This window comes from Pezoporus occidentalis, unplaced genomic scaffold, assembly GCF_034315485.1.
Source record: "Pezoporus occidentalis ecotype Australia unplaced genomic scaffold, CSIRO_AGI_Poc_V1 ctg137, whole genome shotgun sequence".
Lineage (NCBI taxonomy): Eukaryota > Metazoa > Chordata > Aves > Psittaciformes > Psittacidae > Pezoporus > Pezoporus occidentalis.
The window spans coordinates 1,527,989-1,550,097 of NW_026913177.1; the positions used below are offsets into that span (position 1 = coordinate 1,527,989).

The following is a 22,109-nucleotide window of genomic DNA, read 5'->3' on the forward strand; positions in this document are numbered from 1 at the left end:
TATCAGTATGTGCTTCATGTAAATAGAAAGTCAAAACTGTGGGAAAGCTTTGCTGAAAAGTTGCAGGAAATAACACCTGAAACTACACGTGCATAGAATTTTTGCTAAATTAGAACAGTTCTGATCTAATTTATAAATAGTTGAACATAAATATTGAAAAAATGTTGCATGAAAGGAATCTCGTGTTATTCAGAACCCTTTTTTTCCCCCCTTATAAATAAAAAAGCTGCTGAGGAATGTACACTGACTTCAGTGTTAGACAGAAGGTGACACTTATTCTTTCTGTGGTTCACATGTCAAGAATTCCAACTATAGAGCTGTCATATCCTTTTTAATTTTTATTTTTCTAATTTTTTGGGAGGATGTGTTTTGGATTTTTGGGGGAGGGTTGTTTATCTTATGAATTTTTTGAGTGTTAGTCAGAAGATATGAGGGTTATTATTTATGAATGCAATCTCTGCATCTCACAAGTGCCTTCTCATCTCTGAGCTTCAGCTCCATGAGCAGTTCCAACTACATTTTGTCCTCATTTAATGGAAATCTGTGGGGTGGATGTAGAGATACCCTTTTAAATTCCTAGTCACAAATCACAGATGTAGATGTTCTTCCATCTTGTGTCCATGTATATGTTTGCTACTGAGTTCAGATCTAAAATTGTCTGTTCACTCCAAGTAAAAACGATCATCATAAGGATGAAATGAAAATGATCAAATAACCATCCTTCTGGGAGGTTTTAAGTCTTTTTACTGTACTACGTTTTCCTAATTTAGTTATCATTTTATTTTTGTAGGGGTGCTTAGGGTGGGGAGGGAAGCTCAGATGAACCCCAACACTGCCTATACCTTCACTAATAATGAACAATTCTCCCTATTTTAGTGTAAGTTCTGTACCTTGTCCTTCTTGATTACTACTGCCAGAATGATTCAGGGAATGAATAAGCTATTTTAAAAGAGCAAGTGAAAACAGCTTTTATTTGTGAGTCGAAACATCCTGAGAGGGATTCAGCAGCCTTTGGAGTGTGATGTGTTGAAGGTGTGTGTACTGCAGGAGTGAGACAACAGAAGAGGGGAGAGGCATAAACTGAGCCATGAAACGATGGAACAGATAAACAAGGCTGGAAAAACATCTTTCTGAAATGAAGACGGGAGCTTACAAGAATGTCTGGTACCATCAGAAGCATGAGGTTCTGACAGAACGTCCCAACAGGAACAGTAAGGGGAAAGCCAGTCCATTTTCAGATGATCTAGGGTGGCCAGTAATTTGGTCAGAACTGATGGCTGAAAATTACACCTTGAGGGGTATTAAACTAAGATTTAAGAGTTATGGCTAAGTAGCATTAAAAGGATCTGTAATTTATGAGACATGACACTGAAAACATATTCTGTTTGTTGGTTTTGCAGTTGGATGTGTACTTCCATTTCGTTTTGTATCCTAAGTTATTAGAAGTGTTTCAGTGTCCTTCAGATGTAGTTGTGTCTTTAGTTATGTACTCAGTTGCATTGAGAATGGTGGTTTGAGCCTGCAATGACAGCTGCATGAAGTGACTGAATTTTTAAGTAGAAAAAGAATCCAAATATCCCCTTTAAATGTTTGTAATAGTAGTGACCAGGAAGTTCTTTCTTCAGCTTTGGATTACGATTTTAATTTCAGTGTTTCAAAACATTTGTGTCCTGTATAATGCAGTTTCTTAAGCTGTTCATCTGAAGGATGTAACTTGATTCTTTTCAGAGTGCTGCAATGTACAGAGAGGGGATGGGGAGCAGAAAGTGAAATTTCTGTCGTGTGAGTCAGTTCTTATTGCTAACATCTTTATATGCACAAGGAAGAAAAATACTGTAATTTTGGAAATGAATAGCAAAAGATCACACTAGGGTATTTTTGTGGGTTTTTTTTTCTTTTTTTTGGCTTTATACAGAGCATACTTCACAGTAAAATAAAATCGTGAGTGTCTAATCTGTTTGCACTTGTGCTATATGGATTTCAGCAACTTGGAAAAAATTCACTTTGTATTCAGCTTGCATAAATGCAGCTACTGAGTAAGATGTCGAGCAGTAAGGCTTCTAATGTGTTCATTACATGTAGGTTTACAGGAGAGTATTCCAACCATCTGGCAATTTACTATACCTCAGTTATAAAGAAGTCAAGGAATAGGTTGATGTTGCTGATATTCTTATATTACTTGATTTAATCAGGATGGGTATTGTGAGTGGGTCAGAAAATTCTGAGTGTTATTTGATATGCAAAACAATACATAGTGCAATTGATGTTGACATTGCAGCACTGCAAATTTAAAAACAAAGTAGCTAAGGTATTTTCTGTAAGCTTGGCTTATATGCTTGGCTTTTTAGCTTGTGTTTGCTCCCTGAGTCCTGCTTTTTTAATGCCTCTGAGTCATGCATTCTTGTATTTTGTACATATTTAACTATCTAAATTTTTCAAGGTGCACAGCAAGGATTTTGTTAACAGATCATTGTTACTCACCTGATTAGATTGCTGTCTTGCTTTAGCCTTGAATCAAAGCTCCTTCTTATTCAGTGGTGACAAACATTACTGTTTCTTCTTTGCTGTGTAGATTTTTGCTTCATATTTCCTCCTTCAGACTACTGATGCATATTTAATAGGAACAAGATTAGTCTTAATACCAAAGCCTGTGGTGAAGTATATCAGATAAAAGTTCTGAAATAGTGAATGGATGAATAAGATTTTGTTCCTAATTAAAACAATTAGTTCTACATGTGACTTTTCAATGAAAATTTAATGTGTGAGCTCTTGTATAAATTTAATTTCATTATGGTAACATATTTACTATGCTAGAGTAGAAGTTGAGTCAGTATTTCCATTATAAGATCGTATTTTACAACTGTAAAATTAGTATTGTACTCTTTAGGGGGTTATAATCATCTGACTGTAAAAATTCATTTAGGGCAGAAACTTGGCATGTAAGGTTTCAACAGCATACATCTTGGGGAAAAAAGAAAACGTAATTTTAGGATACAGTGCATTTGTTGATGGATTAGAGTTATGAGGGCAGAGAAAAATGTTAACTTAAATGCACACTTTGTTTTGGAATCCGATTTGCAAAATATTTTATTAAGAAAATTCTAAACAAACAGAACAGAGAATACTTTTCTTGTGTCACTGGTGCTTCATATAGACCAATTGAGAAATGATGGGTAGGGGGGTGATGGGAAAGTGGAGACAAGTACTTCTTAGTTGCATATGAATTTTTCTTCTGTTATAATTCAGTCAGCTCAAATGCACCTATTTCTTTTCATGTTTCTACTTAATGTATATATTTTGATATGATGTTAAGATTTTAACACAGAGTAGTTGATAAAGCTTGTCAGTGACAAGCATTTGTAAATATTTTCAAAAACTGAGGCATAAACCACTATCTTCTCTCATAATATTTTTCTTAAGAAGATATCAGAGGCCATTACTTTTCCTGTAGTTGTATTTCCTGTTTTATACTGCATTTTTTTAACAGGAAATTTTAATTTGAATGTAGGATATTTATTTTTTTTAAATTGATCCTCTTATGTAGGTAGGAGGTAGTTATCCCTTCAGTTCCTTATCAGGCCCTGAATTAGGATGGTATTTCGACAACACTTTCAGGAATGCAGGCAAAAAGGTACTTGGGTACTTAACTTGCCTTACTAATTCTTAAAATGCTTTTGTATGATATGAAACAGTTTTGGAAATAAGCCACATCTTAAAAACTTGTGCTAAAAAATTAAATGCTAATACTTGAATATTTTGCATATCAGCTGCAATAAACATTTCACATTACCACCTCAAGCAGTTAGTGCTTTGTTGTGTGTTTAACAGCCACGTAATGATGTTGTTTAGAAGGTGGACAGTTTGACTATGGATAGCTTACTTTGTGTGTTTCTGAGCTACAGCTCAGGTCAGAAATTACATCCATATGTTTTCTGTTTGCTATCTCATGTCGTACTAGGATTGGACAGTTATTAAAGTGGTCAACTGCCACACTTTTACTGAAGCACTTGTCATAACCTTTTACACCCCCAAACCCAGGTTCTCTGTCCCTTCATCCCCTTAACATACATCTTGCCTCTGTAACTCTGCCCCTCCCTTCTCTCCTCCCCTAGAGATGCTGCCCTGGGCATTGCCTGCACTTCTGCAGTTGCTGGGTTGTATGCATTACAGCAGACAGGTGAAGTAGGAGCAACTGCAGGACAAGGTGGGGATAGCCCGTGTCTATTACCATCTGGGACTAACATCCTCTGTGTCCTGGGCACCTGAAGACCATGCTTTCAGAAAAAAATCTGGACTGCCAGCAATTGAGGTGTGCTTCAACTGCTTGAGGACTTCATGTGGTTTCACATGCACTGATCTGGTTAGACTGTTCAAAGTTACAGATAAAATCTCTCTAATTTCCAAATTCGAAAATAGCTTGTGTCATAGGTGAATTTAAATTGCTTGCAGATGCCAGATGTATCCTTCTACTTCAAACAAATCCATTCTTTCCTTGAGCTCATGCAAATAATGACTTATTAAGCCTTGTTATGCTACATCACTGTGGTGGTAATCTTTGCTTCAGTGTTTTGAAACCCAAACTCAACAGATGTTTCCTGCATGTGTGCATTAAATTGTCTGTTCTTACTCTCTATGTATTACATGAATTAGTGATTCGTTAGACTATGTTTTCTGGATCTTTACTGCATGGAAATTTTTCGGCTATGCTATTTATACCAATATTATTCTCTGGAGTACTTCATGTCTGACCCCAGTCTGTGGTTAGAGTATTTATATGTTTTTTCTGTGCAAAAGCCCTGGAATGCTCTCAGCAAATATCTCCTGCCCTTAAAGAAAAGAACTGTTGGCAGTGTACCCCTAAGGAAAGTGTATGACACAGGCAGGCAACCCATTTCCTAGTAACTTCATATGCTGTAAAGGTGACTCAGCCATGAAGACTTAAAGGGTTTACTTTAGGAGATTTTAAAAAAGTATTTTATTGTAATTCAATTTCCTATACCTTTTTCCATCTATTGTAGGTGGGATCGTAAACCTGAAGGGGAGAGTTACGTTCATTAATGTCACACAGCCTGTCATTAGAAGAGTTGGGAATGCAGTTAATGTTTCTTTAAAATAAATAAAAAAGGAAGAAAGACTAACAACTCAAACTTGCCACATTAGTACTTGCTGTAATGCTTTATGTATTTCTCTTTACAGGTGACTGTTACAACTATTGGCTATGGAGATAAAGTGCCTCAGACTTGGATAGGAAAGACCATTGCATCTTGTTTTTCAGTATTTGCAATTTCATTTTTTGCACTACCTGCGGTAGGTTATCTTGTGCTTTTGCTGGCAATTTGGTGTTGACTTATTAGTTGTCAGAGGAAATTTTGTTATTGTTATACAGTGTTTATTGTATGCCTCACTAGATTTGGTATATACTTGAGAAGGATGTTTAATTCAAATTACTTTTTCTGCCCATCCCGGAAGTGAAAGATGCGGAAATTATTTCTCATGCTAATAAGAAATTGGGATTAAGTGGGCCCTACAGTGGGACTGAGTGTGCCCTCAGCAAATTTGCTGATGACACCAAGCTGTGTGGCTCGGTTGATACGCTGGAGGGAAAGGAATGCCATCCAGAGGGACCTCGACACTCTTGTGAGGTGGGCTGATGCCAACCTCATGAAGTTTAACCATGCCAAGTGCAAGGTCCTACACCTGGGTTGGAGCAATCCCAGGCACAGCTACAGGTTGGGCAGAGAAGAGATTCAGAGCAGCCCTGCGCAGAAGGACTTGGGGGTGCTGGTTGATGAGAAAATGAACATGAGCAGGCAGCGTGAGCTCGCAGCCCAGAAAGCCAACTGTATCCTGGGCTGCATCAAAAGGAGCATGACCAGCAGGTCAAAGGAGGTGATCCTGCCCCTCTGCTCTGCTCTTGTGAGACCTCACCTGGAGTATTGTGTGCAGTTCTGGTGTCCTCAACATAAAAAGGACATGGAACTGTTGGAACAAGTCCAGAGGAGGGCCACGAGAATGATCAGGGGACTGGAGCACCTCCCATATGAAGACAGGCTGAGAAAGTTGGGGCTGTTCAGTCTGGAGAAGAGAAGGCTGCGTGGAGACCTCATAGCAGCCTTCCAGTACCTGAAGGGGGCCTATAAGGATGCTGGGGAGGGTCTCTTCATTAGGGCCTGTAGTGATAGGACAAGGGATAACAGGTTCAAACTTAAACAGGGGAAGTTTAGATTGGATATAAGGAGGAAATTCTTTCCTGTTAGAGTGGTGAGGTACTGGAATGGGTTGCCCAGGAAGGTTGTGAATGCTCCATCCCTGGCAGTGTTCAAGGCCAGGTTGGACGAAGCCTTGGGTGAGATGGTTTAGTGTGAGGTCTCCCTCCCCATGTCAGGGGTGTTAGAACTAGATGATCTCAAGGTCCTTTCCAACCCTAACTATTCTATGAGTCTATGATTCTAATTATTTCTGGAATCAGCGACTTAGTGGTGTTTTAGCTTTTTAAGGCATTCACTCATAGCTTATTCAACTGATTAAGTTCAGGGTGAACTGCAGAGTTCTCATCCACATCCTTCTTCTAGCAAAGCTGCTGGAAAGGTGTCTCTGTTAGAGAGACAACAATAAATAACCAAGGACACTGATGGAGCTCTTTGCCAGATTAGCATCTGTCCACGGCCAAAGTCCTATTTTCAAAAGTGACCTAGGGCTGAGATTTTAAAGGTGTAATAGCACTTTGCACTGAGAACAAGTTCCAAAGTAGTTTCTAACAAGAAACAAGGCATTTGAGTACCAAGGGTAAATTCAAAATTGGTGAAACCTGGACTGTGGTTTAAAAACTGAAATGTTCAGTGCCAAGGCTAGTTAAGGGTTTGGGAGTGGGGTTTCTCTGTGGTGTTTTTGTGTTTTTGGTTTCTCCACCCCTGCCACTCCACCCTCCAATTTAGCAATACCCCTGAATTGTGCTGTTAAATTTTTTTGCACAATCTGAACTGTGCTGTTAAAATGTTCATTTTTCAACAAGTGTTTCAGTTCAGTGTCATGAACAATTGTGTTTTCAGAGGCTTGTGTAGTTGTGGTAGGGAAGTGGTGGGGTTAAATACAGGATGGATGAGAAGAATATTTTTATACCAGTGTGGTCACAAAAATTCTTTGCAACATGAACTGGTAGCGTTTTAAACTTTGTTGGCTTTTTAAAATTAGTCAGTTACTTTAGAGGCACACAGCCTTTTGCAGAGGAGTGTAATTAAATGTAAATTTTTAGACTCTCCAACATAAGTTTGCCTTTAAAGCATATTCTTTCTCCCTCCTCACTGTAATCTCTATCACATTTATTCCTTGTTTAGAAGAGAGATCTGGTAAATGAAATGATCTGTAAGAAAAATGCTGGAAGATCCCATTTTGACCAAAGAGTTGTGGGGTTTATTTGTGTTTGCTTCTGTTTGGTTGGTTGGTTTAGTTTGTTTTGTTTAATTTTTATTTTTTTCCCCTCAGACTTGAGTGCCAGTAAAGATGTTTTATAAATAAGGTGTAGCAGCCCCACCTTCACAGAGCTGCTTTTATGTTTACCTATGAGATTTCCCTAGTCATTTATAGAAGTGAAACAACAGCAAACACCCTTTTATCAATGTGTGATTATTACTGAATTAAATTGTTCTTGTGAGTAGGCCCAAAGAGAAATTTAGGGTTTGAAGCTCTAGCAGTAAATAGTTGATAGGGGGTAATTATTGCACGCTGCCTTGTTGCCTTTTTAAATATGAGGAGCTGGCTGAAGTAATTGTTGTGGCCAAACACAACGAGCATGGGTTCTTAATTTAGCAAAGGTCCTTCATTTCTAAGATCTAAGTGATCTTAGAGAAACATTAGCTCTTTGGTCTTTACTAAATAAACACAATAGGAAGGGCCTTTCCTCTTCCTTTCAAAGCACTTGAGTAGTACATTTCTTAAAGGTTGAGCCATGATCCCTGTCTGCTCTGACACCTTGACTACCATAAGTAAAGAATGAATTATGCTTTTGTTGGGTAGGTGTAGTCATGTAAGCTGATTTATAGAAGATCTTATTTTTATCTCTTTTATTAAACCTCTGTTAAATATGTCTATAGCTATGCAAATGACTATATAAATGACTTGCACTACACTCAATTTTGGACTTAATATTTGTACTGTGTTTGGAGGGTATTTTGGGTTGTACACCATCCAGTGCCATTAGTCCATGTCCCTTGTCCTGAGGGTGAATTAGATAGCCTTGTGTTGAACTCACTGAAGTCCTGACCATTATTTTGTAGTATTTCTTTCCCTCTTCTTTGTCCTCTTCTCCCAGCATGGCTTACCATACTACAGTTAAAAGGTCTTTCTTGTGACCTGAACAGTGCCATGGCAAAGCTTTACTTTTCATAAAAATGAAGTTAGGCACATCAGTTAATATTTCTCCTTATTCTTTCATTCCCCTGGACAAGCATTTATAAGGCTTTTAGAGGGTATGAAGTATCCTTTCTGCTCACTCTTTAGTATTTGAGTCCAGTTGACTTAAATAGGCTTTGGATCAGGGCATGACAGCATTCATAGTTTGTTTCAACAAGTAATACTAACTCAGTCTAAAAACTTAACAGCATTAAGTCATTTCCTCTAAAAAATTATTTGGGTTTTATGATGCTGAATGGAAGTTTATTAATGCAACAGAATTTGGTAAGATTATGTGTGTTTTTCTCCCCTTCCCTTAAAAAAAAAATTAGATCTGTGTTTTCTTTCTTCCCACAGGGAATTCTTGGTTCAGGCTTTGCCCTAAAGGTACAACAGAAACAAAGACAGAAGCATTTCAACCGTCAAATTCCAGCTGCTGCTTCTCTCATACAGGTACTGACTTCTTGCATTTTGATTACTATAGCTTATTTCCATTTATAGTTTTTTGTGGCTTTTTTTTTTTTTTTCCTAAACTGTTGGCAGTATTTTCATGCCTGATTCCCCCTAGAAATTGAACAGGAGTTACAGATGTCGTGGTTTAAAACCAGGCAGATAACTCATTCACTCACTCTCCCCCTTCTTTCCCTTCCCCTACTCCCGGAGGGATGGAGAGGAGAATCAAAAAGAATGCAACTCCCACAGGTTGAGATAAGAACAGTTTAGTAACTAAGGTATAACACAAATCACTACTGCTACCACCAATAATAATAATGATAAAGGAAATAACAAGGGAAGAGAATACAACATCTCACCACCAGCCAACTGATAACTCGGCCCCCCAGCCCGACCAAGCTCTGACCAATACCTCCTCCAACCCCGCAGTCTCCCAGCCCTTCCGGCTAACTCCCAGTTACATCCTGGGCATGGCGTGCTGTGGTATGGAATACCTCTTTGGTCAGTTTGGGTCAGGTGTCCTGTCTCTGCTTCCTCCTGGCTCCCCCTCCTCCCTGGCAGAGCATGAGGACCACAGAGTCCTTGGCCAAACCAAAACATCCTTGTTATCAGCTCTGTTCCCAGGCCGAAAGTCAAAACACTGCACTGCACCAGCTACCAAGAAGGAGAAACATGACTGCTACTGCTGAACCCAGGATAGTCTTCTAAATGGTTTTGGAAATCTGACCTTTAATGTGAACTATAGAGCAGAAAAATTCACTTCCAAATCGATGCAACTGTTTAATTCAGCTGTTTAAAATCAAAACTGAAGCCTATCTTGTAGTTATTGAACAATTTACCTGGAGAAAACGTTATGGAAATGCTATGCTTGCAGTAGTGAAAGACAGAGGAGGCTTCACATGAATTTGTAGTTTTAAAGTACATCGTTCCTTATAAAAAGTCAGATAATCTTCATTTTCCATGGGACAAATAAATTCTTAAAAATATCAAATTTAGGAGAATTAAGTCAGAATGTTAAATGGGAAGATCTTGTCTGAACTTTTCAGCTCCAGGGTATGTGGCTGGGAACAACTGGAGTTCAGCAAAATCAGCCTTTTCTTGTAGGATACAGGCAGAAAAATTTTGATCCTCTCTGTTAAAAATACAGTTGCATCAGAAAGGTCAATGAGATTTTATCCTTTACTTCAGTGGAGCCAGCAATTCACCCTGGGGAAGTATTAATATTGTTTTATTCTAGGTTTTATCAGCTTTTCCTCCCTTACTCAGTATCTGCCTGTAGCTTTAGAAGCACAGGGATCAAATTTAAAAGAAATCTAGATGTGCATCTAAGCCGCATCATTTTTGCGTTCTCTTATTTCTCTAGCTTCATGAGTGAATGTGGATTTCTAGGTCAGGCTCTTTATGGAAACAGTAGCTAACTGTTAAAGGTTATGCTTGAAACTAAACAGTCCCAGAGTTAATGTGAAAAAGGTTTAAATTTAGGGCTCTGGTTAGAGGCAGAAATTAGCCAAGAATTTTCAGACACAGTGTGTTTCGTTTGGATTGCATGGTCAGAAAAGGTATGGGTTTGTAAAGAATAATTTTTTAGTGTTCCCACTGATTCTTTTGGGAAATGAACCCCAAATTAGAGGAAGCCAGAGACTTCATGTCCAGAGTGTTGTACTTGGCTCCATCAGAAATGTTGAGAAGGAGTAGAGGATAGACAATGAGTTGCTGATTACCTGTTCTCAATAGTGGTAATTATGATTTACTAATAGTCTCAGACTTCTAAAGACCCAATTTAATAAGTGCTCTACAAATAACTTACAAAAAGATTATTTTTAAGCCAAAAGGTTTATGAAGTAAGTACAAGACAGCCGCTGAAATGAGTGATACATTTTATTTTTTGTTTTCCTGTATTCCTTCTATTTTCTTCTGGAGGACTGTTGTTTCTTTTGTATGTTATTAACCATGATGAGAACTACATGGCGACTATCTGATCCTTTACTTTCCAACTGCTTCTGTTTTCCTGTGTCATTCTGCCTTGCTCTGGTTTTTTTCATCTTGTATTTTCTGGACTTTGCCACTTTAAATTTGTGCCACTTTAAATTTGTGTATGTTTATATGTCCTTTTTTCATGTAGTGTGTGATTATTAACCAACTCTGATATATTTACACATTTAAGAGAGAATGCAGTCATGTTTTGTCCCTGATTGGTCTTCTTTCCCAGTGCTGTTTTTCCTCCTTTTTGTCTTAGAACATAGTACTTTACTCATTGGTGGTTGGCAGAAGGGACAATTGGTTTGCGGTTTTGGCTCCTGGTTAACCATTGCTGATCTTCCCTCATGCCCTCAATCTTACTTCTTTGTATGAATATAGCCCTACTGACCGTGTCACAATGGCTTTTTTTCTGATAGTGTTCTGTGAGTCAGGGAAGAATAATTTTTGTTTTCTGAGTAGAAGCCTGAAATATAGGATGCAATAGGCAAAATGCTCAAAGTCAGAGAGGGAAACTGGGGCTGTGCAAGAAATTCAACCCCAATCTTTTGAGTGCAGTCTGGAATTCTCTCTTGTTACTTGTGGCTAATGTGAACAAAAGTTGCACTTGAAAAGACTGACCTTCCCTTCTGGTTTCCCCAATTCAAACTATGTGGTTTCTGTTTACTAAATAAAGATTCTAAACTACGCTGAGTTCAGGTTTCCAGTGGGGAAATTCAATACTATTAAATAAAAATGACTAACATGCTACTTGGAAGTTCCTTTGTACTACAGATAGCTACAAATCTGATTGCATTCATTGTTTTGTTGCTTAAAACATTTGTTCTAGACTGCATGGCGATGCTACGCAGCAGAAAACCCAGACTCTTCTACATGGAAAATATATATTAGAAAACCTGCCAGAAATTATCATTTGCTGTCACCCAGCCCAAAACCGAAGAAATCAGTGATGGTACCAGTAACTAACATTTCCTATTATAGTAATTTAAAACTTCTTAGTTAGCTTGAATTTATTTATTCTCTAGAGGCTATGTTGTGTTTGTGTTACAGATTATTACTTGATTTCAAAGTTTCATTTTCATTTCAGTTTTGAGATTTTCAGTATATAAACATTTTAAACTGTAACTTAATTTCCTTCTGTTCTCAAGGTTGACTTTTTTAATGGATCTGTGGGTTTGGAAAAGAGCAATAATGACCTAACTCAAGCACATCAATCAGTAACTTATTGTTGCTACTGTTTCCAAAACAGTAACTCTTAATTGGGTAAAAAAAACAAAACAAAACAAAAACAAAACACCAACCCAACCAAAAACCCCCCAAAACAACAAAACCACCAACAAAAAAAAACCAAACCAGCAACAAAAAATCCCACCCCCAAAACCACAGAACAACAAAAAAAAAAAACAACTGCTGCTTCTCTTGATTATTAATTTTGTGGCTTTCTAAGCTTCTATGGTAAAGGCATCTTGTGCCTATGTAAGATAATATTTTGGTATAAACCAATTCCATAATTTGAGATCGATTTTTTTTTTTTTTTTTTTTTTTTATTTTTGCTTAAAGAACAGCAACAAAATGCATTTTTCAGAATCTTTAGATTATGTAATAATTCATCCTCACTATTGTAAAAGTATTGCAGAGTAGTCTCAGGTTTGAAGGAGAGGATGGTGTGCAAAAATCTTCCCTAGAAACCCAGGCTCGTCTAAGCTCAGTGACAATATATCCCTTTGCTTTTTGTTGAAGGTATTATTTATTGCACCCATAAAATGGTAAAGATATTCTAGAATAATTTTATTTAGATAAACTGTCACAGAGGTAGCAGATTTTTTTTTCTGCAGGCAAGGGATTTGCTAATGATAATGTGCAGAACTCTAATGATTAGCCAGTTTTGGTGGGATGGGGTCAATCGTGCTGAGAAATGTGTGGTATACCATCATGAAAATGCAATTCATCAGGCACTCTTTTGTCTGGTTATAGTTCACTGGGGACTGCATTATTATTGAAGACATTGCTGAAGAGACATTTAAATTTGTCTTGGCTTGGGTAATCTAGTTTATGTGTGTTTTTAGGTTAAAAGGAAGAAATTTAAATTAGACAAAGACAATGGGCCTTCTTCTCCAGATAGGACATTAACTGTTCCACACATAACTTATGACCACGTGATGGAGGACAGGAAACCTGATTTCAGTTTTGAAGCATATGAAAATCCTGGTAAGAATGTCCATTATAAAATGTTGGTATCTGTAATGCCTTCTATTAATGATTTACACAGAGGTCCTCTTTAATTTCTGAAGGAGAAAGAATGAGGACAGAATACACTCGTCATTCTAAAGCACAAGCACTTTTATTTTGGACTTTGATTGCTATCTTGTCTGTTAAGATTCAGCCATTCCTTTAATGAGCATACTCCACTGCAGGCAAACTAAGATTGTCATTTTTACTTGCTAGAAGAGCTACTGTCTCTAAGGCTGGTGCATACATTCACCAATTCTGCACTTGTCTGAAACTACAGGAATTAGCTGACAGCCTTTCCACATGAAATTTACTGAGAGGTGTTACTATTGTGCTTGTACTTCAATCAAAAAGGATTCACATGTCTTGGCTGCACTGAACAGTCTGCTACATGAAACCATCATGTGCTCCTGCCATCTGCTCAGTGGAGTAGGCTGTGACTCAAATTTTGAAGTTAGATGTACTTAGGATAAATGTGGATCCACCTGTATTAACTGACACTGTACAAAATGGTATAGTATTGGGGAAAGAAAGAAAGAACTTTAATAGTCACCTTTCAATTAATGGCTTAGTTATAGTTAATTTAGCTGTAATGAACTTCCAAAATAACTCTGAATTTACAATGTGGCTTTTTTACAGATGTACTTTTATTAGAAGTTCTACTATGTATTGCTCAAATTTTGGCAACAAGAATGAGCTTTAATTTTTAGGTGTGTTTTATTGCTACTTTAAGTACTTATTTGTTTTCTCCTCAAAATTTTGTCTGACCTGATTAAGCCTAATGTCCTTTAAAATAAGATAGCAATGTGGGCTGGCACCAGGCATATTTTAATTCAACCAGAAAGTCTCATCTTCAGTATCCTTTTTTCCATACGCTTCTGTCTTGTCGTGTTTTGTAACACCGATGCTTCGCCACTTTTTCTCTGCCTCTGTTTAGGAATGACTGTTAATTGCATCTGTTGGTAGAAATGACATAGCTGTTAAAAGGTGCACAAGTACTAAGTTTAGTCTGTTCTCAGACTTTCACTACAGATATCTTCCTTCAAAACAATCCAATCAATGAATTGTACAACTGCTTAGATTTGTAGAGTTCCACCTTTTATCACTAAGTTTCTAAGTTGATTGAAGGACAATATGATTTGCAGGCAGCCTACTATTGCCACTTCAAAAATCAGCTGTGTAGCTTTCAATTAAAGGATTTTCTCTTAATTTCTTCTGACACGTATCTTTTTTCTTTTTCATCTGTATTCTGCTCTCTCTAAATATTTACAAGTATACAGGACAAGCAGGAATGTTAAAATTGCTTGGTAAGTTGAGGAAAATAATTTTATCTATGGCATGCCAGCTTATAACAATGTAATGTTTGCTGTGCATTTCATGTGTGTCTGGTGCCATATAGTTTCCAAGAAATCTTTTGCAGCCAAGGAGATCTAGACAGACAAAAATGTACATTCTCACATTTGTTGTCACAATTGCACCCACAGTTCCATTACAAAGAGAAAAGTGGACACTCATTTACATAAGTAGATGATCTGTTTCTCTCCTTTTTTTATTAAGAAAAGTTGCTTATAACCAACAGAAAAAGATAATTGACATATAAATAAATTATAATTCATCCAGTAGTTAAATTATCTGAGCATATAGCTGAGAATAAATTTCTAAGCAAATAGATTGGGATGGAAAAATTTCCAGATTTAACCTCCAATATTGTGCATTCTGGAGTATACACGTCTGTTCCTATAAAAATGTGCTGTAGCTATTTGTGAACAGATGGGGACCCATAAATTAAATCATTTATTTTACTGTTTGTCTGGATTCTGGGATCATTTAAGCAGCCATGTAGTCCTGTGACATTTCTAATGTGCTTTCTTAGGCACTTTCTTAACAATTGAGTGTTCCCCAAAGACTCTAGGGTTAGAGCTAGGTCTGGGCAAAACCCCTCTGATTTAGTGAAAGTGCTGTGAGCCACCTGTAAGTTGTCTTAGTTGTCATCCATTAAAGACAATGGAGGCTTCTTTTCAGCAATAGAATGCAAGGATGCTCAGGCTTGGATTAAATCATCTGAAAATACAAGGTTCAGTTTTTGTCCTCAGAACCCATGTGGAACACAGGTGCAATCAAGGTGGTAAAATAGCAGAAAAGAAACTGAAGCTCCTTGGCTACCCCTGACCAAATCTTGATTTGCCAATTTTCCGATTCCACTTTTCTCCTATATTTCAAGTGGTGCATCTCCACTGGGGATCAAGCTCAGAAGAGCAGCAAGAGCTGCTGAAGTCACCTGTTTTACATGAACAAGAAGTTCTTTCATCTGAGGGAAATATCAGAGGAGCTTTGCCAGCCACCCATAGGTTCAGCTTCAATTTCCTAGCCAGGCAGCATGAGCTCAGTGGACCTGAGAGGGTTACCTAACACTGTTCTCACAGTGACTTCAAGAAATGTTGTCCCAGTGTGTGAGTCCAAAGGCATTTCTTAATGAAATAGTTATTAAAAGGATAATACTATTCAAAATAAGTAAGCATGGCATGAACGTTACATTTTGCTGAGTCTCTTTCTCATCATCGACTCCTCTTTCTTGCCTGAAACTTTTCCCCAAGAAATTCAGCTTGAGGCAGTCTCACTTGGCGTAGATGGTTCTAGTGGGCAGCTTCAAATGGTCTGTATGGGGTGCATCAGGCAGCTCAAAACATGGAGTGGCAGTACTGGTCTCACCACCTGGTAGCACCGAAGTCTGACTAGAAACTGGCTACACCATGAATGGTATGAACCGGAGCAAGAGGGTTCTGACCTGTAGAAGGTTGTACACTTTGGAAAGGGAGATGCTAGAAGAAACACTAAAGTCAAGAAGGAAGGGACAAACATACAGATTACCTTTCTCAAAATACAACTTGCATGTAGGGAGAAATGTCCTGCAGCAGGTGACACTGTCATGAAGAATGGGCTGACTCCCCTGGTGGCAATTTCATGTTCTGCTAAGGTGTAATGCACACTAAGAGTTTCATACAAACTCTTTTCCACAGTATTTTTTTATTTTGTGTTTAAAGATGTCAGGTACAGCATACTATATTTTAGGTATGTCTGCATCTCCTCAGCTGCCTGCCTGGAGCTTTTTTCTCCCCCCCACCCCTCCACCTCTGTTTTATGTGCGTCTTTACTCTAACTCAGATTGTCAGCGCTCCTGGCCATCCTTTTCTGCAGACCAGCAGTCTTCCAGTGCTCCTTCCTCTCCAGGTAAAGCTCATAATATTTCATTGCTCTGTCACCTTTGTTAATTACTAAATCCTTGCAATTCTTTGTCTGGAGTTATCTGGTGTGGCACAGAAAATTATATAGATGATTTTTAAAGGAAGAAGGCCTGTCAGTATTTTGAGTTTGGAAAGTTGCTCAGGTTGTGAAGTGCAAATGTTTAAATGAAATAAATCTTTTGTAGAACAGAAGTATTTTCTAAATGCACTAATTGAAACTCAGATTTTCCATGAAAAGTGCTGTGAAGTGTTTAAATTTATTGTCTGTGCTTGCAAAAAAGGAAGTGTAAAATATTTTCTGTCCTACCAGCCAAATATGCCACTACCAGAAAAACATCTGCATACATGTCATATTGTATATAAAATTGTTGTGTTGGTAGTATAGAAAACACATCAGTAATTTCTTGTTATTGTGTTTATAATCCTTCATTCAAGGTTCATAGAATCATTGAATAGCTTGGGTTGGAAGGGACCTTTTAAAGGTCATCTAGTCCAACCCTCCTGCAATCAGCAGGGACAACTCGGGTTTCTCAGAGCCCTGTCCAACCTCACCTTGAATGTTTCTGAAGGTTCACAATTTCTGTTCTAAAGCAGGGGTTCTTATTGTGGGGCGTGTATTTTCTGCCGTTTCAAAATAGGGCTTGGCTCAACATTATCACATGGATAGTTGTGCCTGTTACCATAGCTGCTGCTGCTGCTGTTCATCAGAAATTGAGAAAATAAAGCTTGGAGCCCCCTGAATGATAGTAAATGTCCCTTGTGACAGCTATTTCCTGTTTTATATTCACTCATTATTATGCATTGAAAATGAGTTCCTAAAGCTTCATTTTTTTATTCCTTTAGCCTGCTTATTTAGAAATCTGGTGTCGTGTCTTTTTCTTTTTTTTTAAACACTGTTCTGTGACAGACTCCGCAAAATTCCAGTAGCTATGAATTAATTTTTATAAATTAAAAAAATATGCTGCAACAGCATGTGCTCCCTGGTGCTCTGCTTGAGCCTTGTCTCAAGGCACTTTGTGACAGGGGAGCTCTCATTTATGCCACGTTCTTTCCTTGGTTCCTCGTTTCTGTCTAAGCAGGTTGCATGGTTGTGGTTTGGAGTGGTTCCTCCTTCGTTTGGAAGCAGCAACATAGATTTAAGAATGAGAGCATAAAGAGCAGAGGGCTGGACTGGTCAGCAGAACAGACTGATCATAGTTACATTCTTGTTAGGAATAAAAAGAGGAAGGGAGATACCATGTTTGCCTCCTATAAAGCAGCTCTTCAACTCTATTCTCAGATAACAGCACTTTCAGATAGTCTGAGGTACGGGGTTGGCTTCTTGTTCCTTTTTCATGGTGCCACACCTCCTCTCCCCTCCCATGAAGCTGAAAAGGGGAGTCTTGAGTGATCCAAGAATAGCCATTTCTACAAATCCACATGTGTACTGTGTGTATTGTATCTCTCATAAGCAGTTTAGTGAGTGTTCAGCAAACACTTCACATGGTTTTAAGTTCAGCAGTTTTCTGACTTGTCATCAGCAAAACTGAAAAAGCTGTTTTCTTCTTGCCCAGAAACTAGGAAAGTTTCATTTGTATCTTGTAAAAATGAAAACAGAAAATTACTTTAGTGAAAGCCAAGATGAATCTGTTTGACAAGACATTTTGCTGCATATCTGAACCAGGAACTGTTTTGCTTGTTTCACAGCCACTATCTTGGATGAAAGCTACATCAAAGTGATTAAATAATATGGTACTAAAACTGAAAACAAGAAAGCTAACATTTGCTAAAACTTACTGTATAATTCTAGTTTTTAAGTGCTGCAAGTGGCTCCTGTTTTTAAGAAGTTTATCTCTTAGCACTTGTGTCTCCCATTTTTTAATGTGATTTCAGAGGGTTTCCTTTCCTATTACAATTTTTTGGGAGCAGACTTTAGTATTGTAATTTTAAATGGCCATGTGTGTGATGATATAACATTTTCTCTTCTGATTATTTGTAAACATTCAAAACCATTTCTGCTATATATCTACTTACTTGAGTAAAATGGTTGCATTTAAAAAGAAAATCTTTTCCATGATATCCCCATTTCTTTTCTTACTAGATTCAGCTTCCTTTAAGTTAACTATTTCTGTGGCATTCCATTTAGTTTTCATGTAGCATTTGGGCAGGGCATTCTTCACTGTTATAATATAAAGTATTTTATTTAATACAGTAAATTCATAAATTACAACACTGTTACAATGTCAGTGAACAAGCCGGCCAGTTAAAGATTTCTGTGGAGGTGTCACAATTTACCAATTATTTCTACATAATTTTCCTTGGTTTTTTATTCTCTATAGAATTCATATAGAGTATGAATTCCTATAGAGAATGAATACATATAGACATGTATAAATATCATAGTGATTTATTTATAGTTAAATTTTGTATTTCTGTAAGAAAAGTTAGAGCCATGCTGGAAAAAGCACTTAGTGTTCTTAATGTTAGAGTCTGGAAGAATCCTAGAGCCTGAATTTAAAAATGAAATCTGTAATACTCTGCCTAATTTCCTGGATGTGTATTAAGTGTTGGTATACAAGTAACTTTGCCCCTAAAAATTTGCACTATCTGAAGTTTTTTGAAGTTGCCTTCATAACAAGGACCTCCTATTGGTTACCTGAGTATCTTGACACCTGCTTCATGTCTCGGCTCAAAGATGAGGCATCCTTGTGCCTAAAGTGTGAGAGGGATTGGGAACCAGTAGACCAACTCTGTGTGTGACAGGAGCTGACTGCTCACTGTGAAAATGCCTTGGCTCCTTTGTTGATGTAGGTCTGATTTCTTCATCCAGAAACTGGTATTATAAACTAAAACATGAAGTAGAGTTGATGTAAACAGGAACTGGTCTTGTCATTGTCTGGCACTTACGCACTATTGCCATAGTGTGGTGGTTCATGGTATGGCTGAGTATTGTACAGTAAGTTTTAATGCATGATGCAGCCTGTGGTATAAATACTCTAGATTGTAGTGTATAAGGATTATGAACAACAACAGCAAAAAGGAAACAAATGCTCATTTTAAGCCTTCGGTGGAAGTTGAAATTATTTGGGTAGAAGAGTTAAAGTTTTGCTTTTCATGAACTCTGCAGTATATACATTTTTTTGGTAGCAACTTCCTTTTTCAATATTGTGTTAAAACATACACAGTATTAAAGAGATCCAAATGATGCGTAGACCTTTCTTGAACAAAACTAATGCTATTGCTTTAACTGTTATCTACATGTTTCCTCGCAGTGAAAAAAAGCCCGACTTTTTTAGATGTGAGCACAGGACACTTCATCAGGACCAGCAGTTTTGCCGATGAGCTTGATCTGGAGGGTGAGACACTGTTGACCCCAATAACTCACATCTCACAGTAAGTCAAGGCTATTGAATTGTGCATTAGTTGACTTAGACAAGAGAAGCCAGTTCAGGTGGGAGGAGCTGAAATGTGGAGCTGATAGGGCTATCTCAGATATTTGCGTCAAACTTTTTACCTTGAAGTTGGTGTACACTGTTCTGAGTGCCAGTAAATCTTCATGTTGACCTAAAGAAGAGTTCACTTGGCTGTGAAACAAGGCTTTCGGTTTTAGCTAATGGCAGCTAGTGGCTGATAGCCTCAAGATTTTCACATGGAGACAATGTGTGGGAGTACTTGCCTGTTGAAAATTATATTACTCCCTCCACCATTTCCCTGTGGAACAGCTGTAAAGTGCAAATTTTAAAATACTACTGTTGTGAAATAAGCCTTTTATTTCAACAGCACCTTCTCTAATGGTCAAGTGATGATCTGCATTGGAAAATAAGATCTGTTTTCATCTTTATTACTGCTTTGTGGCATGCAAAAGTTATCTGAAATAAGCCTATATATTTTTATTCTTTGTTGTTTTCCACATCTTTTATGCTAAAATGTTATCACCAGTTTCTCAAATTATTCTAAAAAAAATGAGAATTACAAAGGGTTTTTATTCAAATGGCTTTAAAAAACATAATTTCTGTCATTGTTTAATTCAGAGTCCTGACAATTGCTTATTATTTACCATAGCTGATATGTGACAGCACATCATCTAGCAGAGGAATGAGACAATTCTTTCACTTCCTAGTCTTAGAAATCTGAAGATTTCTTCAGTGAAACCACAAAAGAAAATTCTTGGTATACTTGTATTTCTGACATACAAAACATGCAGAAATGCCTGCTGCCAATTTTCAGGCCTTCTTTCTCTCTAGTATAAATAGCAGAGAACCACAAATGTACTTTTATAACCGCTTTAAAAGGACCTTTCTTTTTTTGTGTTGTGTTTTTTTTTTTTTTATTGTAGGTTTAGGGGGCATCTTCCCTGCCCCCAAGCAAAAGGACTTGCATTTTCAGCTAAATCACCTGAATGTAATACAGTTGTAGGCAGAGGATTTAGAGACTTGTATTCTGGATTTCTTAGTGGTACAAGCAGGAGGAGGAGGAAGTAATAAATTTCCTTAAGCCTGAGACAAGAATAACAGAGCTGCAAAACCAGACTTAGAAGTTTGTTTTGCATAGCTTTTTTTCTTTAAACTTTAATTTACCGCAACATTGCAGGCTTTCCTTAAGAGAAAGAAGCTTTGGTGCTAGGAGTTTTCAGTATCCTTTTTTGGATTTGGGAATGATTTAGTTATTTCTCATTATCACTTCCATTGATACAATTCGAATAACAAGGTGCTCTATCACTTTAAAGTCCAACTTGTGTAGCTGCTGAGATTTTTTTTCCTATAAACTACTGTGGAAGACCTTAGGATATAGGTAATGTGTATCAGTTGAAGAACCTTACCATATTAACATCCTAGTCTTTTAGCAACTTGTGTGTTTCTCTTTTATTTCCTGAATTTTTAGTTGTAACCTTTGTTGAAATCTCCCTAGGTTGCTCTAGGTCATGAGTGACGGGGTGGTACAAATCATGTCCCCATATATGGCTTGAATTGAGTCTGTGCTAGGGTGGAAGAAAATGAAAGTTGTGTTTCTTTTAAGACTTTGGTTTTAAATTCAAACCTGGATAAATTGGATTAAATGTTAAACTGGGTAAAATAATAATTGAAATGTCTCTTTGAAGCAGTGCATTTTCTTTGTATGCAGTTTAATAAAAGGCCTGAAACAATGCCAGGTCATGGATATAAGGGTTTGGCAAAAAGTTAGAAAAAACCCTGTGTTTTGTGATGTCAGTTATAGTATTGGCATTGCTTGCATTTCAGGCAGTTGAAAAGCAAGTTCCTGTTGCGTGTTTCACTGGATAGCCAGGTTGCTGGATGGTGAAGACCAGTCAATTTTCCTGAATTATTTAGACAAATGTTTTTCATTCTTCATTTCAAAGTCCTAGGGAACAAATATTTATGATCTGCTTACACGTTAGTAGGACCTGCATGCTAAACATGTGGGCATAGAATTAAGGATCGAATTTAGAATTGTCCATTAGGTAGATCTCTGTGCAAAGCCACGTACTAATTTTCTGTGTAGTAAAAGTGGTTAGTCATTTCAGATCCATGTCTGTGTGTATGTTTAATTCAGGCTTGAAAGTCATGCTGTGCCTGAGAGAATCTAGGATGAATTCCTTTGTTCTGATGGCCCCAGTTGCAAAACATTTTATTTCCTTAAAGACATCATATATACGGTATGATTGCTCCAGATTTGTTGGTAAGGAAATGAGCAACCTATGCAAATCTAAACCCAAATACTTAACAAAAATACAGGACCAGCTATGAAAACAAAATAGTATGGAGAAGTCGAATTAAGCACAAATATCTCTAGTTTCAGGTCTTAAAAGTAATTCATACTCTTATCAAAGGAACAGAACCATGA

At 37.5% G+C, this 22,109-nt stretch overlaps 1 protein-coding gene across 6 annotated transcripts in view; it reads left to right on the plus strand.

The window, feature by feature from the left end:
* KCNQ1 (potassium voltage-gated channel subfamily Q member 1) overlaps positions 1 to 22,109 on the plus strand; it is a 396,763-nt gene that overhangs the window by 134,256 nt on the left and 240,398 nt on the right. For 3 of the 6 annotated variants that reach the window (XM_062609397.1, XM_062609392.1, XM_062609396.1), the window contains exons 7-13: positions 5,197 to 5,307; positions 8,746 to 8,841; positions 11,648 to 11,770; positions 12,885 to 13,026; positions 14,328 to 14,354; positions 16,210 to 16,275; positions 19,541 to 19,661. In XM_062609397.1, the coding sequence (XP_062465381.1) occupies positions 5,197 to 5,307; positions 8,746 to 8,841; positions 11,648 to 11,770; positions 12,885 to 13,026; positions 14,328 to 14,354; positions 16,210 to 16,275; positions 19,541 to 19,661 (686 nt within the window). The remainder of the gene's footprint in view (positions 1 to 5,196; positions 5,308 to 8,745; positions 8,842 to 11,647; positions 11,771 to 12,884; positions 13,027 to 14,327; positions 14,355 to 16,209; positions 16,276 to 19,540; positions 19,662 to 22,109) is intronic. The other 3 variants (XM_062609394.1, XM_062609393.1, XM_062609395.1) reach the window with 3 other exon arrangements.